Here is an 18,180-nt window from a genome sequence, read left to right as displayed (position 1 = left end):
GAGGTTTGTTAGACTTGTAAATGTAATTAAGAAATTCAGGAATTGCCTTCTTTTAAAAATATTCTTTGACTTATGATTGATTTTTAGGACTCTTGCTCTATAGGAGAGAGATGGACTCGATCTCTGAGGTTTCCCTTGCACACTATGTTGCAGAATGTCTGTTTCTATTTTTATTTTTGCCCCCATGGTATGTACTCATGTAAACATTGCACAGTGTCTGCTTCATTTTCCCTGTACATATATTGAGGGAAATAGACTAAATGATCCTTGAGAGCCCTTTCTAGGACCACACACATCTCTCCTAAGTTCTAGGCCCCAAAATACTATGGCTAATCAAATCAAGATTCCATTTCATGTCATATTATGTATCCAGTTGTCAGGTATTTTGTAAAAACATTTAGCTATCCTTCCACGTTACATGTTAATCACAGAATACATGTTAATCACAGAAAAGCTCAGAGTTTCTGCCAGCTGTGTTAACTGAAAATTCTTTTACTTCAGACCTCAGTGCTTTATTAACTCAACGTAATTGGCAAACATTTTGGTTTGTTAAAATTAACTTTCCAAATTAAGTGAAACTTGTTTCTCTAACTACAAAACCTAGTGGAAAAAAACATTTCAATGCAATTCTTTCTACAATGTATATTGACCTTGATAATTCAGGAGTATACTTTTCAAACTAAGGTTACTAAGACAGTAACCTAACAGCAGAAGTGTAAAGAATAACCAAGGAAATCAAGGTGTGAGCAAAAAAAATGTTTTATCTTAAATTCATGTGAATGTCACATTAAACTTCACAATGTATCTTTATTCTAATATAGAAAAATGTAAATTGCTTATGGACTCTCTCTGGCAACCTGTCTATTCTTCCCCAATGTGAGAAACTGAAACTTAGTACTAAGGTATTACACATTAACATTATTGGTTTGTAAAATTAACTCTTGTCACCAAAAGTCCAGTAGCATCTTGAGGGGAAAGCACAGACAAGGCACCTTCTGGGAAGGAGAGTAGTCATCGGGGCGCTATATGACTCAGCAAGAAAGGGTTCCAACGGCTTGGAGACATAAAAAGTCATAATTTTACCAAATTCAAGCATATTGTCTTAATAAAACTTTGAGTGTCGTAAACTTGATTTCTTATAAAAAGATACATCCACAAGTGAAACAGTATAGTTGGAAAGCAAGATGCAAGAAAAAGTTCATTTTTTAAAGGTATTTGATGTCTCTCAAAAAGGCCATTTCCATCATAACCATATTATTTAAGAATTAGGATATTATTTGATATTAAGATATCCTACATCTACTTAACTAAAAAAACTGTGCTGCTTATGTAATTAGAGTATCCTAAATTTCTTTATTACTGAATGGAAGTTAATGGTCCATGCTATAAAAGGTACTTGATAGAGTTATTGTAAAATCTCAGAGGTATTTAGAGAAAAGAACTCTGACATCAACTTTTTTCCTGCATTGAAACAATGTAACGCATAACATTCTGTGGCATAGCATTGCATTTTCATTTATAGAGTTCAGATAGTCAAAGTAAGTACCAAGATGGACCAACTTTATTATGTTAGGAAATTCTGATTTTCTTCCTAGTTAGCAAACTTTATACAACTTTATCTCAAGGGTCACATACCTATAGGATTTGAGCAGGATCATAAATGATTGCAGGGAGCTGGCTGGGCACAGTAGGAAACTAAAAACCAGCAGTTATCTAACTTGGGCTACAGTTTGGGTCTAGTGTTATCATACCCTCAGAATTTTTAAGAGAAGGTAGGTAACCTGAATTTTATACCAAGTCTTCTAATTTGTAAATGTTGACAGCTATTACAAACAAAGGTTGTTCAGACCAATGAAAACCTGTTTGTGGGCCACATTCATCCCTTGGGTTGCCAGTTTGCCACCTCTGATTGACCAGATCTATTAAACATAAGCTCTGTTTTATTGAGGCCAATAATAGCATAACATAAAGACTTTTAACTGTGGTCCTCAGAAAATAATGTCTTGGTTTTAGAGTTTATAGTGAAAATGGAATAGGTAATTCATTGTTATATTAAAATGCATGCATAATAAATACATAAAATCACGTTGTATTCTAAAGCAAGACAAGTGTTCATTTTCCTTTTTTGATAGAAATAACACAATTGGAAATCAAATACCTTCACTGATAGCAGTATGTCTTGATATAAAATTTCTTTAAGGCTAAGTTTTATTTATTTATTTATTTATTTATTCATTCATTCATTCATTCTTGGCTGCGTTGGGTCTTCCTTGCTCTGCACGAGCTTTCTCTAGTTGCAGTGAGCGGGGGCTTTTCATTGCGGGGGCTTCTCTTGTTGCGGAGCACGGGCTCTAGGCACGCGGGCTTCAGTAGTTGTGGCATGCGGGCTCAGTAGTTATGGCTCACAAGCTCTAGAGCGCAGGCTCAATAGTTGTGGCGCACGGGCTTGGTTGCTCCGCGGCATGTGGGATCTTCCCGGGCCAGGGCTCGAACCCGTGTCCCCTGCATTGGCAGGCAGATTCTTAACCACTGTGCCACCAGGGAAGTCCAAGGCTAAGTTTTAATTGTACTAGTATTGAAGGTATTTTGTCTTGGTAGACTTCAAGTTGTCCAAACAGTGAAGGGGAGGGAAAAGCAAGGCTTCTTTAAACTATACCTCTCCCTAGGTGACTTGATTTTTTGCTTAGCAGATCACAGACTTTTCCCAGATACATTAAAGCTATAAAATTATTTTGAGTTTAGTACATCCATAGTAGTTGTGAGTCTTAAACTGGAGAAGTGAGATCATTTCTTAACCTAATAGCAAGAAAGATTTTCTTACAGTCAGAGATGGAAACACCCCAATCAGATTGTATGTCCTTGGAAGAAGGCATGACCTTGATGACTCTTTGAAACAACACTTCATTGATTTGCCTTTGAAAACTTGCCTAACGTGCACTCTCAGGTTCTTATCTTAACAGGGTTTTTCCTCCAAAACAGTTTGAATGTCTGCTTCTTCCTTGTAGGTAGTGAAAGAAGAGTTTGCAGTACTAAGCTATTTATGAATATCTTTGCCTGGTAGCAGTTACCCTATCACTTTCCCACTTATCATTGTATACATCCAAACTACCCCCAACCCTGATGACACAAATGTGCAGAAGGGGGAAAAGGGAATGGGGGGATGGCTGCAAGTGACATTTTTCTTTGTCCCACTGTGTACTTTCATTTGTTCCGTCATTGAAGGCAGACTCAATTTCTTGAATCTATTTCCTAGGTTCTGCATATGTAGAATATAATTTATTGAAACATTTTTCTCTTTATTATAATCTGGTCATAGTTTGCAGTCTGTCTTATAGAAAACTGAACTACTGGCAAAAGTGTTTTTGCTTCAGTTTCTCCTGCTCTCCACGTTGCTGTCAGTGTCTAAGGTACAAATCTGATTGTGTCACTTTCCTTCCCGAAAAACTTTAGTGCTCCTCATAATTCAGGATAAAGTCCAAAATCTTTATCATGGCCTACAGGCCTTTGATCTTTCATTATCTGGGTCATGCTGAGGTTTCCAAAGTCAACTCTATACTCCCACAGCATCTTGTGCAAATTATCTGTCATGACATTTATCACACTGTTATCATCCTTAAGTTTCTTTTTTTGCCTTTACCATTAGACTAACCTCTTTTATAAAAGTGTATTTTATGTCTTTCACCTGTTCCCAGAATCTAGCAGAGTTCCTAGTACTAAATGAATGAGTCTCCTTGTTCCTAGGCTGGAGATGTAGGAACTGTGTATTTCACTTTCTTTGTTTTGTGTATGCTTTTGACAATATTATCCCCTTTTACCTGGAATGCCGTCTATTTCCTCTATGCCCCCACTTCAGTTTACCTTTCTCTATGTTTTCACAACACTTTATTCATATATCCAACAGGGTATTATTAAATTATGTTAATTTCAATGTAATCTCTGTCTAATGGTCAGACAGGGACTTAGATTCTAAAATATATAAATAAAAGCAGTGATTGGCACAAAGAAGGTAACCATAGAGATGAGTGAATGAATGATCCTTATTAATGGTATGCTAGAAATTTAGTAAAGTAGTCTGCAAACAGTGGATCCAAATTTGTGGCTCAAGGGTCAAGTTCAGCTTGCACATCTGTTTTTTTTGGGGGAGAGGGGGGGTCAGCTCAGTGTTTTTTTAAAACATTGGTATATAAGAATGCTCTTCTGTTTCCTCTCCCGGATGTCATATACTCAGTAGCTTTACAGAGAGGTTACTGCTTGCAGCTGAAGGTATTTGAGTGTGTAACGACTGCTCTAGTGTCCCATCATTTTGTGGCTACAGTACCTTAAATGGAGGCCTAAAGACCTGATTGAGTAATCCAAATCTTTATATATCTAGTTTGCTACCAAGAAGAAATAGCCACCATTGAAAAATTCATTCAATATTTTGAATTTTTTATTTCATTCTGGGAATCTCAAAGTACCAGAATGTGTGTGTACCTCATCCTTATCTGAAGTAAGCATTTTCAAACTGTTCTGAGGAATACTGCATGAGAAAAAGATGGCCGTATAAGGTAGAAAACACAAACTGTTATATTCACCACATGTAGTATCATAATAAAGGCTTAGAAGAGTCTTGTTTCACTTTGTTTAGTCCAAACACATTTGGCCATGGGACCTTTTTAAAAATACTATCTCGTCAACCACTTTTCCAAAAAAAAAACAGTTTGGAAAACACTGGCTTAAAGAAAAGGACTATGTGATCTCCTAGGGGTTATTCAGTATTTGGGGGGTGAAGAGGGTCAGAGTTCTAGATATTAGAATTTACTAAAAATGAGAGGAATGAAGAGAGCGTTGGGATTGAATACAGGTCAAATCAATTACCTTAAATACTGCATACAGTCATTTGGGAAACAGACTATAAAACACATTCATAGTTTCTCATTTTCTCTCTCTCTCCTCCCCCATCTTTTACTCCCTGTCTCTATCTCTGATTTCATCCTCACACCAACCCTGTGAGGTAAGTAGCACAAAGATTTTCATCTCCACTTTGCCACTGAAGAAACTAAACCTGAGAAAGGTAAAATGACATACCTAAGATCACACAGTCAGTAAAAGGTAGGGCACCAACGTAAAACCAGATCTTTTGACTTCTAGTCTTTCCACAGTATCACCCAGACTCATATCGTATTAGTGTCCCTATTGTATATAGTTTTTCACTGAGTGAAAACTGCATTTGAAAAGGGAAATAGGTTTTTAGCACATGACTGTGAAGTGACTTGTGATTGATGGTCAGATTTCCAAATTGCTAAACAGCAAACAGAATCAGCAAGTCAACCAAAAGTAGATTACTAAACAGTGTTGAGATTTTTCAGAAAGTTTGTTATATCATACAGGACAGTGCTGTAAGTTTTATATCCAGATTTTTCCTTTTCTGAATTAGTGGTTTAAATATTACACTGTGCTGTTTGATTGCTATTGCTTTTTTAAATGATGGCTTTATGAGGATATAATTCATATACCATGTAGTTCACCCATCTAAAGTGTACAGTTAAGTGATTGTCAATATATTTAGGATTATGCAATCATTACCACTATCAAATTTGAGGAATTTCATCATCCCCAAAAGAAAACCCTGTATTCATTACAAGTGATACCCCCAGCCCCACCCCGTTCCAGCCCTAGACAACCATCAGTCTATTGATACTTTATCTCTCTATGGATTTTTCTGTTCTGGACATATCATATAAATGGAGTCATATGATATGTGGTGCATTGTGACTAGCTTCTTTTACTTAGCATGTTTTCAAGATTAATCCATATAGTAGCATGTATCAGTGCTTTTTATTGTTGAATAATATTCCATGTATGTATATTTTAGATTTTATTTATCCATTCACCATTTGATAGACATTTGGGTTGTTTCCACTTTTTGGCTATTATGAACAATGCTGCTATGAACATTTGTGTACACATTTTTGTGTGGACATGTTTTTAGGTATCTTGGGTATATACCTAGTAGTAGATCATGTGGTAGTTGGTCATATGGTAGGAGATCATAGATCATATAGTAGTGGGTCATATGGGAATTCTGTGTCTAACCTTTTGAGGAAGACTCTTTTCCAAAGTGACTGCATCATTTTACATTCCCACCAGCCATATATGAGTTCCAGTTTCTCCACATTGTTACCAACTCTTTTTTTTTTTTAATCAACTCTTGTTTTTATAGCCATCCTAGTGGGTATGAAGTGGTATCTTGTGGTTTTGACTTGCATTTCTCTGATGACTAATGATGTTGAGCATCTTTTCATGTGCTTATTGGCCATTTGTATATCTTCTTTGGAAAACTATTTGGATCTTTTGCCCATATTTTAATTGGATTATTTGTGTTTTTATTATTGAGTTAGAGTTCTCTATATATTTTAGATATGTCACTTTTCAGGTATGAGATTTGCAAACATTTTCTCCTGTGGGTTGTCTTTTCACTTTCTTGATGGTGTCCTTTGAAGCATAAAAGTTTTTAATTTGGATGAAATCCAACTTATCTATTTTGTTATTTGTACTTCTGGTGTACAAATCTAGGAAAGCACTGCCTAATCCAAGGTCATGAAAATGTATGTATCTGCTTTCTTCTACAAGTTCTATAGCTTTAGCTCTTACATTTAGGTCTTTGATCTATTTTCAGTTAATTTTTTGTATATGGTATGTGGTAGGGGTCCAATTTTATTCTTTTATTTGTATCCAGTTGTCCCAGCACCATTTATTGAAAATAATTTGATTACTCTTGTTTTAATAGAAGAAAATAAGAATGCTTCAAAGTCATGAGCTGGCAGTAACATTGTGAAGAATGCTGATGTTCTGTTTTGTGTAGCATTATGTATGACATCCAGATCTGGAGAGAGATAAGACCATTTCATTCACACTGAACAACTGCTCATTTTGCATTTATTTCCTCTGTTTGAGTTCTCTGAAAATCAATTTGTTTTGATGCCTGTAAGATATACAAAGCTTTAAAATATTCTCTTACAAAGAGGAAGGATTTAGGAATGATTGATTTGTGAGCAGAGATAATATATTGATTCATAATTTAGGGAAAATATGTAATCTTTTTGGTCCAATGTTTTTAAAAAGGTAAAAGTATGTTTGGTAGCCTGTTTCAATCCATTTTCAGCAAGAAACATCCCACCTGATAACTGTTCTTATGGAACTCAAAAGTAGATTATATTATACGATTTTCTAACATAGTGATGGAGGAGTTGGCTAAGTAGGAAAATGGAAAAGTGCAAAGTCAGATTCATGCAGACTAGGGATCCAAGACCTGGACAGTAGGATAGGTATATATTAAGATGTTCTGGTTTCAGGAGTTTTAAAACTGATTAACGAAACTGTTATGTTGCATCGCTTACTGTATATATTTGTTATTCTTAGAAATGGAAGGAAGAGGAGAATATATTTGATGTTGATGGATAAATTGGGGCTAGATTTCCACATGGAAGAGGGAAGTGGCTGCTTGCTCGAGTAGACCTCAAGAATGTGAGCCATACCAGTTCTGTCTACCAGCAAACTGCTCTGCCTAAAAATCTACCATAGAAGATATTTTTTGAATTTTTAAATATTTTCATGTGTTTCCTTTTTAAATACAAATACTCTGGAGAAGAGATATCAATGACTAACTGGCAAGTGGGAGAAGGTAACTAGATAGTGAAAAGAAAGGCCTGGAGATTCCAAAGTAGAGGGTACTTAAGCAGTTTTATATTTTCCAGTTGTAAAAGAAATATGTGTTTAGTGCAGAAACTTAGAAAAGTATGGAGAAGAGAATAATTATTATAATTCCACCACCTCTAGGTCGCGACTTTTAACATTTTAGTGCGTTTCCCCTGCTGTGTATAAAATAGATAACTAACAAGGACCTACTGTATAGCACAGGGAACTATACTCAATATTTTGTAATAACATATAAGGGAAAAGAATCTGAAAAAAATAGATATGTATGTGTAACTGAATCACTTTGCTGTACACCGGAAACTGACACAACATTGTAAATCAATGATACTTCAAGGAAAAAGAAAAGGAAAATACATTTTAGTGTGTTTTCCTTGTTCCATGCCTAATGTTCATGGTTGAGTTAACATACTTTTGTTTACATGTCTATATTTTTTCATGCCATTAAAAGCTGTCAGCGTTTCTTTTTTGTCAGCATTATTTTAACTGACTGCATATATTTCATGCAATGGGTATATAGTAATTAGATTAAGTTAAATCTTTAGGTTGTTCCTCTTGTGCTTTTAAATTTCATAGAAATAGTTTTGGTAGTTGTCCACTCCAGGAGAGCTTCTTGCATAGATTCTGTTGGAAGGAGGCTAGTCAGTAAGCTGTGCAGTGGAGGCACCTGCTATAATAGGCCCGCCCCAGCATTAGAGTCAAAGGAGGAGGACCACAGCTGAACCAGTTATATGGGAATTGTTCGTTCCTTCCTCCCAGCTATCAATATACTGAAGGGCAAGAGAGGCCGTGAAAATAGGGGAGAGATGAGAAGGAATCAAATCACTGATTATGCCTTCTTTTCCCAGTGAAGGTTCTTTAGGCCTCAGGCCAGGCCCTGCCTAGGGGAGGGGAAAGAGCTTTAATTGGATATGTGATTTATGTTTTAAATTGTGTTAAATTAACTTGAAGTGGACTTTTTTTTTCTTTTAATACTTGAACGTTTTTGGAAGTTAAATTGGTTGAGGTTTATTTGAAGATAAGAAAGGGATATGCTGGATGGCAAATTGAAAGTGATGATTGGGGAATTCCCTGGAGGTCAGTTGTTGGGACTCTGGGCTTTCACTGCCAAGGGCCCGGCTTCAAGCCCTGGTCAGGGAACTAGGATCCCGCAAGCTGCAAGGCACGGCCCCCCAAAAAAAGTGATGATTGGAGAAAAATAATCAAGCTGCTGCTTGTTTGAATCTCCCACCAAGTAATATTGGGAGATGTAGTTTTCTGATTAACTTAAATGATGATATTAATGGAGAAGAGAGATTTGATGTAAAATTTATTGCCTCTTAAAAGTGTTAACCATGCGGAGGTGTGTGAAAGCTTGATTTTTTTTTTTTTTTTTTTTTTTTGCGGTACGCGGGCCTCTCATTGTTGTGGCCTCTCCCGCTGTGGAACACAGGCTCCAGACACGCAGGCTCAGCGGCCATGGGTCACGGGCCCAGCCGTTCCGCAGCATGTGGGATCCTCCCTGACCGGGGCACGAACCCGTGTCCCCTGCATGGGCAGGCGGACTCTCAACCACTGCGCCACCAGGGAAGCCACCTAAAGCTTGATTCTTAAAGTGATACAGATATTGATTCTCTGAGCTCTAGGGGGAGAGGATGAATTCTTTTTTCCTGTAAAAACAAAAACTTGTAAAGAGATGTGGGTCAAAGGGTACCAACTTTCAGTTATAAACTGAATAAGTTCTGGGTATCTAATATATAGCGTGATGATTATAGGTAATAATAGCATATTGTATACTTGAAATTTGCTAAGACCTTAGATGTTCCCACCACATTAAAAAAATGTAACTATATGAGGTGATGGATTTGTAAATTAACTTGATTGTAGTAATCATTTCATAGTGTATACACATATTAAGTCATCGCATTGTACACCTTAAACACCTGATTGTAGAACCTAAATATATACAATTTTTATCTGTCAACATACCTCAATGAAGCTGGAAAAAATGACTTTTTCCTTTGCATATTGTAAACCATTTTGAAAACTTCTGTATAGTGCAAATAATTAAACATCAGTGCAACACATTATCCCTTCTCAAACATGAACATGATGTCATGTAGCCTTTGGGTATATCCTTCCAGGCTTCCTTGTGCTTTTTAAAAATTGCTTATTGCCTTTTTTTTTCCCGAAAATTGAGATCATACCTGTAAAATTTTTGTTGCCTGCAAGAGGTTGCATAAGGAAGCAGAAATTGTTGTAACACAAAAATGTTCACTGATGAAGTAACCGCTGAACATTCCTGACCTCTCTTAAAACTTGAATTTATTCACCTATCCAACGACGGTCTCTCTCTCTGTGCTGGGGTCTATTTAATGCAGATGGATTGGGAGGTCAGTGAAGGATACTGGAGATCTGTGTGGTCACTGACAAATTTGTCTAGGTTGGACCAGTTGAAAAACTAATAAAGAAAAATATCTAGAGATGACAACAGGATGGGCACTTCAGTGAAGAATGACTGTACATGACATATTAAGATAAGCTTTTGGGAACATCCATGTAGCTCTCATGAAGGATTGCTGCCATGATGGTGCCGTGTAAGTCACGCAATGGAAAATGATGTGCTATTGCATATCATTTTGATAGAAAAATTACATCCCCCCAAAAAAAACTCCCGCTATTTTTATTCATTCTTTGATTATCTAATAATTAGTTGATAGGTATAAAGGTTGCCTCAGTGTTGTTAAACTGCCAAGGTAATTTTTTTTAATCTTATAGGGTACTTTTTCAGGATAAATTTTCAATCAAATCTTTGTTCCCTATTATGAATATGAATGAATACTTATTATGAGTGTGAATACTTAATAGCCTTCTACTAAGGACCATTTATTGATGATAACAAGGGTCACCTGTATTTAAGTTTTTCTAAAGTCTCTAGACTGTTATAATAAATAGTAACCAGATAACCACATTTTCCTACTGAGTAAGCATATGCTAGAAAAGCTAGTTTTATCCTAAGTTAAGTACATACTTTAAAAAACCCATACACAGAAGTTATAATAAAAAATTTCTTTAACTTTTTTTAGGTCTAATTATAAGTTCAGTATAGAAGGTACCACTTCTGTCTCTTATGGAATTAAGGCAAAATTTCTCAGATTCTTCTAACTCTGATATATTGATGACTAGTGACCATTAGACTGGTGTATGCAAATACCTTAGCTAATCTGCTAAATGGGCTTTTAATTATGTGCTAATTTGTTCTTTTAATTATCCTAGTTGTCATATAAATAAACTAGTCTCTGGGGTATTTGCTGTGTTCCCATTCTCTGAGATCCTTCTGGCTTTCTACTGTGCATATGAATCACCTGGGGAATCTTGTTAAAATGCAGATTCTGATTCAGTATGCATGTAGTTTGGAGGCAGGCAAAATTCCAAATTTGAAGCCAGCTTCCAGGACAATGCCAGTGCCAATGCTGCTGGCTTTTCGACCACATTTTGAATATCAAGGCTTTTAATAGCAACTTTGGGAATGCAAGCCAGGCAAACTTGTTGAAGCCATTTCTTGTTATGATAACTTTATGATTCACTCTAGTTTATTAGTAATACATATTTTTCCTGTGGGGATATATATATTTACTTATAACTTGTAGCACATGAGTTTTACTGTAGTTTTTGTGTTGGGCATGTCATCTACAGTGGTATTTATAAAGAATGGTAACATACTGTTGATGATGAAGTAGTAATTGACATGTATTGACTACTTATGTCTGACACTGTGCTTTACAAAGTTTGGCTAAATTTTCTCAACAAAACCATGCAGTAGACATTATTGTTGTTACCCCATTTACTAATGAGGAGGCTTGGTAACAAGTTTAGTGACTTGCCCAGAGTCACACAACCAGAAGGTGGCAGAGCCAGGATGTCAGCTCAGGTCGTCTGACTCTAGAGCTTGTACTTTTAATCTCTTTACTAGTCTGACAACAGCTAGAAAGCATAGGCTTAATATAATATCAGGTATCTGAATTTTCTAGCTTCTGTCACCATTCATATAAGATATATTTGAATTTTCTAGCTTTTTCCCAAAAGACCTTTGAATAGCATTTTCCTTCCTTATGTTTTCCTTTTTTTGTGGCTTTCCCATAGATACTGATGATCTGTGATTTGTTACCAGTTTTTTTAGTCTTCCTTTTTATATATTTGTGCTTAGAGAAAAAGATCTCAACTTTCATATTCTTTTGATATGAAAATTTATGAAGAATGAAAAGTAGATAGTACCCTGCCCAGAATGAAAGATAAAAGTGTTTTTAGTAATGTTGAGACTATGTGTTTCTGCCAAAGAGTTGTAGCCCAGGAAAACATCAGGTTCTATAGGATCATCACAAAAGAATGGTTGATTCTTCTGTGTGTTCTTAAAAATTGGGAATTTTTTTCTTTATCCAAATGGTAATTATATTCTAGTAATTAGTCTGGAGACATACCTTCTGAGTTCTCCTGCAAAACCACTGGATGGTCTTAGAGAAGCCAAGAGAAACTGAGAACTCTGCCTTAGCTTCTCAGCCTGTTAGATGTTGACAGTTGTGCAGTGCTTGAGCCTTTATCCCATGTTAAGAAATAAGTACGTACACAGGTGTTTGTAAAAATTTATGAAAATGAATGAAAGCTGTTTAGGATTAGAAAAATATGTTACCGTAGCTGCAATTTAATTTGGAAATCAGTAAACACAGAACAAGTCATGATAAATAAGAATATAACTAGGTCATTACTCATGTCGAAGTAATAGGAGGCTGTTTACTTTCATTATCTCTGTTTCTTTTACAGTCCATCAATATTATGGAACTGACTTTACAAAAGTATGGAAGCTATGAAAAATTTGAACAGGCCACCGGTGGTAGCCTGCTATCTAAAACTCGAATCTGGAGTCATGTTAGGAAATACATGATGAAAGAAGGCTGCATGGGTGAGGTATGAATCATGAGTGAGCATGACAATTTGATTGAGCATTTTAACTCTCAGTCACTGCCACGTGTTTGTTTTTTCTGCAGGTTTTGTTTTCCCAACACTATTTTACTCATTAAATAAGTCACCCAGATTTCTTACTATATATAAGTCTAAGTTTTTGTTGCATTGAATTGTTAATGTTCATTTTTTTCTGTTTTTCCTTTTTTCTTACTACCATTTTTGTATAGCTTGTAGGATTATGTGAATTGGCTTATGAAAATTATTAATGAAGAGATTTGGCACAGCGACTTCTCTTATTAATGTCGAGTTCCTAGTGTTCCGCCTCAAAATAAGCTTTGGCCCAGCAGTGACCAGGACTCTGGCTCCTGTACCTTCCTTTGCATTATTCCAGCCCGGGGAACTATATTTGAGAGCACTGCAGAGGCACAATTTCAGTTCTCTGTGTCTTCCTCCGCACAGCTATCTACTTTTCTTTCAATCCAGTAAAGGTTCTTGAGTTCCCAAAGGCTCAAAATTGCAAGGGTCTGCATTTCATCTTCTTGGTTTCTGGGAGATTCAAGATGGTATAAACAAAAGAAAAAGGTGTTAACTTATGGGTCCATTGTTTTCTGTGAAAACTTTCACCCCCTGCCTTCTATGTTTTGTCTTTTATATATATATATATATATTTAATATATATAATTTATTTTAATATATTATATATATATATATAAATTTATATATATAAAAAAATATATTTTTTTAACTCTTGCTCTTTAGATTGTAGTTCATCTCACTGAGGACCTGCTTTCCCGAGCTTCCATGACAGTAGTAAATGGATGTCCAACACTGACCATCAATGTTTGCACTGCACGTGAGCATTGGCTGGAAGGAATGCTGAGGCATGAAATAGGTAGGGGGCAACCCTTCTCCATTTATTCAGTTGTAATAGCAGAAATTACTTCAAGGACTTGTTCATTCATAATGCATTTTTTCTTAGTAATATTTGGCAAAAAGTAATGAAATTGTTAGGTGTCAGTTGAACTAAAGCTAAGATATTAATGTCTCATTTCAAATTAGATTTTTTAGTGTCCCGTATAGCTGTATTAAGCTTGGAGAGTCACTTAACTCCTCTGGATTTCAGTTCCCCCATCTTCAACTAAGGGAATTGAATTAAGTGATCTCTAAGATTCTTTTCAAATATCAAGTCTATAATTCGACTCTTAAAAAGAAAATAAATTGCTGTAAAAGTTATACCTCTTCTAATGAGACATGTAATCCTTCTGAAGGCTGTGTACTCCTTCAAACCAAAGGGCATTAGTGTCAGATCATTTTCTACTTTGTTTTGATTTGTAGGTACACATCAATTTTGTTTTCAAACTGTTGGTAGAATCTTTTTTTGGAAAAGAATTAAAATAAGAATGGCATTTCTTACTTTTCATGTGCCTTTTCTTCTCCATAGGCACACATTATTTTCGAGGTATTAACAACCTTCAGCAGCCATGGAACAGTTGGACTGGCCGTAAAAAACATGACCTAAAGCCAAACAATCCCACAGAGGAAGGACTGGCAAGTATTCACAGTGTCCTGTTTAGAAAAGACCCCTTTTTATGGAGGGCTGCCCTCCTCTACTACACTGTTTATCGAGCCAGCCACATGTCTTTTTGTGCATTATTCAAAGATATTGGAAAGTTTGTCAAGGACCCCAATACAAGATGGGATTATTGTGTACGAGCCAAGAGGGGATGGACTGATACCTCCCAACCAGGTGTGTGTCCCTTGACAGTAGATTTTCTGATTTATTGGGTAATTGTCTTTTTTTTTTTTGAATTTTTGAATTTTATTTTATAAAACAGCAGAATTTTATTTCCTAAAAGAGCAGGTTCTCACTAGTTATCCATTTTATACATATTAGTGTATATATGTCAATCCCAATCTCCCAATTCATCACACCACCACCACCACCCTTGTGCCGCTTTCCCTCCTTGGTGTCCATACGTTTGTTCTCTACATCTGTCTCAATTTCTGCCCTGCAGACTGGTTCCTTTCTACCATTTTTCTAAGTTCCACATATATGTGTTAATATACGATATTTGTTTTTCTCTTTCTTACTTCACTCTGTATGACAGTCTCTAGATTGATCCACGTCTCTACAAATGACCCAATTTCATTCCTTTTTATAGCTGAGTAATATTCCATTGTATATATGTACCACATTTTCTTTATCCATTCATCTGTTGATGGGCATTTAGGTTGCTTCCATGACCGGGCGATTGTAAATAGTGCTGCAATGAACATTGGGGTGCATGTGTCTTTTTGAATTATAGTTTTCTGTGGGTATATGCCCAGTAGTGTGATTGGTGGGTCATATGGTAATTCTATTTTTAGTTTTTTAAGGAACTTCCATACTGTTCTCCATAATGGTTGTACCAATTTACATTCCCACCAACAGTGCAAGAGGGTTCCCTTTTCCCCACACCCTCTCCAGCATATGTTGTTTGTAGATTTTTTGATGATGCCCATTCTAACTGGTGTGAGGTGATACCTCATTGTAGTTTTGATTTGCATTGTCTCTAATAATTAGTGATCTTGAGCAGCTTTTCATGTGCATCTTTGCCATCTGAATGTCTTCTTTGGAGAAATGTCTGTTTAGGTCTTCTGCCCATTTTTGGATTGGGTTGTTTGTTTTTTTAATATTGAGCTGCATGAGCTGCTTGTAAATTTTGGAGGTTAATCCTTTGTCAGTTGCTTCATTTGCAAATATTTTCTTCCATTGTGAGGGTTGTCTTTTCATTTGTTTATGGTTTCTTTTGCTGTGCAAATGCTTTGAAGTTTCATTAGGTCCCATTAGCTTATTTTTGTTTTTATTTCCATTACCCTAGGAGGTGGATCAAAAAAGATCTTGCTGTGATTTATGTGACAGAGTGTTCTTCCTATGTTTTCCTCTAAGAGTTTTATAGTGTCCGGTCTTACATTTAGGTCTCTAATCCATTATGAATTTATTTTTGTGTACGATGTTAGGGAGTGTTCTGATTTCATTCTTTTACATGTAGCTGTCCAGTTTTCCCAACACCACTTATTGAAGAGGCTGTCTTTTCTCCATTGTATATCCTTGCCTCCTTTGTCATAGATTAGTTGACCATATGTGTGTGGGTTTATCTCTGGGATTTCTATGCTGTTCTATTGATCTATATTTCTGTTTTTGGGCCATTACCACACTGTCTTGATTACTGTAGCTTTGTAGTATAGTCTGAAGTCCAGGAGCCTGATTCCTCCAGCTCCATTTTTCGTTCTCAAGATTGCTTTGTCTATTTGGGGTCTTTTGTGTTTCCATACAAATTGTGAAATTTTTTGTTCTAGGTCTCTGAAAAATGCCATTGGTAGTTTGATAGGGATTTAACTGAATCTGTAGATTGCTTTGGGTAGTATAGTCATTTTCACGATGTTGATTCTCCAATCCAAGAATACGATATATCTCTCCATCTGTTTGTATCATCTTTAGTTTCTTTCATCAGTGTCTTATAGTTTTCTGCATACAGGTCTTTTGTCTCCCTAGGTAGGTTTATTCCTAGGAATTTTATTCTTTTTGTTGCAGTGGTAAATGGGAGTGTTTTCTTAATTTCTCTTTCAGATTTTGCATCATTAGTGTATAGGAATGTAGGAGATTTCTGTGCATTAATTTTGTATCCTGCAACTCTACCAGATTCATTGATTAGCTCTAGTAATTTTCTGGTGGTATCTTTAGGATTCTCTATGTAGAGTACCATGTCATCTGCAAACAGTGACAGTTTTACTTCTTCTTTTCCAATTTGTATTCCTTTTATTTCTTTATCTTCTCTGATTGCCATGGCTAGGACTTCCAAAACTGTGTTGAATAATAGTGGTGAGAGTGGACATCCTTGTCTTGTTCCTGATCTTAGAGGAAATGCTTTCAGTTTTTCACCATTGAGAATGATGTTGGCTGTGGGTTGGTCATATGTGGCCTTTATTATGTTGAGGTAGGTTCCCTCTCTGCCCACTTTCTGGAGAGTTTTTATCATAAATGGTTGTTGAATTTTGTTAAAAGCTTTTTCTGCATCTATTGAGATGATCATATGGTTTTTATTCTTCAGTTTGTTAATATGGTGTATCACATTGATTGATTTGTGTATACTGAAGAATCCTTGCATCCCTGGGTTAAATCCCACTTGATCATGGTGTATGATCCTTTTAATGTGTTTTTGGATTCTGTTTGCTAGTATTTAGTTGAGGATTTTTGCATCTGTGTTCATCAGTGATATTGGTCTGTAGTTTTCTTTCTTTGTGACATCTTTGTCTGGTTTTGGTATCAGGGTGATAGTGGCCTCGTAGAATGAGTTTGGGAGTGTTCCTCCCTCTGCTGTATTTTGGAAGACTTTGAGAAGGATAGGTGTTAGCTCTTCTCTAAATGTTTGATAGAATTCGCCTGTGAAGCCATCTGGTCCTGGGCTTTTGTTTGTTGGAAGATTTTTAATCGCAGTCTCAATTTCATTACTTGTGAATGGTCTGTTTATATTTTCTATTTCTTCCTGGTTCAGCCTCAGAAGGTTGTGCTTTTCTAAAAATTTGTCCATTTCTTCCAGGTTGTCCATTTTATTGGCATAGAGTTGCTTGTAGTAATCTCTCATGATCTTTTGTATTTCTGCAGTGTCAGTTGTTACTTCTCCTTTTCCATTTCTAATTCTATTGATTTGAGTCTTCTCCTTTTTTCTTGATGAGCCTGGCTAATGGTTTATCAATTTTATTTATCTTCTCAAAGAAGCAGCTTTTAGTTTTATTGATCTTTGCTATTGTTTTGTTTGTTTCTATTTCATATATTTCTGCTCTGATCTTTATTTCTTTCCTTCTCCTAACTTTAGGTTTTGTTTGTTCTTCTCTCTCCAGTTCCTTTAGGTGTAAGTTTAGATTGTTTATTTGAGACTTTTCTTGTTTCTTGAGGTAGGCTTGTATTGCTATAAACTTCCCTCTTACAACTGTTTTTGCTGTATCCCATAGGTTTTGGATCGTTGTTTTTATTGTCATTTGTCTCTAGGTACTTTTTGATTTCCTCTTTGATTTCTTCTGTGATCTCTTGGTTATTTAGTAACGTATTGTTTAGCCTCCAGGTTTTTGTGTTGTTTATGTTTTTTTCCCTATAATTGTTTTCTACTCTCATAGCGTTGTGGTCAGAAAAGATACTTTATATGATTTCAGTTTTTTTAAATTTACTGAGGCTTGATTTGTGACCCAAGATGTGATCTATCCTGGACAATGTTCCGTGCGCACTTGAGAAGAAAGTGTAATCTGCTGTTTTTGGATGGAATGTCCTATAAATATCAATTAAATCTATCTAGTCTATTGTGTCATTTAAAGCTTGTGTTTCCATATTAATTTTCTGTTTGGATGATTTGTCCATTGGTGTGAGTGAGGTGTTAAAGTCTCCCGCTATTATTGGGTTAATATCGATTTCCTCTTCTATAGCTGTTAGCAGTTGCTTTACGTATTGAGGTGCTCCTATGTTGGGTGCATATATGTTTATAATTGTTATATCTTCTTCTTGGATTGATCCCT

General features: G+C 35.9%; 1 protein-coding gene across 7 annotated transcripts in view; it reads left to right on the top strand.

Moving 5' to 3' along the window:
• The window catches only part of MATCAP2 (microtubule associated tyrosine carboxypeptidase 2), a gene marked incomplete at its 5' end in the record, with an annotated part of 96,218 nt that overhangs the window by 35,449 nt on the left and 42,589 nt on the right, over nt 1–18,180 (top strand). For all 7 annotated transcript variants that reach the window (XM_081244573.1, XM_081244569.1, XM_081244567.1 and 4 more), the window contains 3 exons: nt 12,493–12,636; nt 13,393–13,525; nt 14,075–14,380. In XM_081244573.1, coding sequence (XP_081100699.1) covers nt 12,493–12,636; nt 13,393–13,525; nt 14,075–14,380 — 583 coding nt within the window. The remainder of the gene's footprint in view (nt 1–12,492; nt 12,637–13,392; nt 13,526–14,074; nt 14,381–18,180) is intronic.

This window comes from Mesoplodon bidens (assembly GCF_964165515.1).
Source record: "Mesoplodon bidens genome assembly, chromosome: 9".
Classification (NCBI taxonomy): Eukaryota; Metazoa; Chordata; class Mammalia; order Artiodactyla; family Ziphiidae; genus Mesoplodon; species Mesoplodon bidens.
The sequence above is the reverse complement of the archived record's forward strand: the minus strand, read 5'-3'. Positions and strand labels throughout refer to the sequence as shown.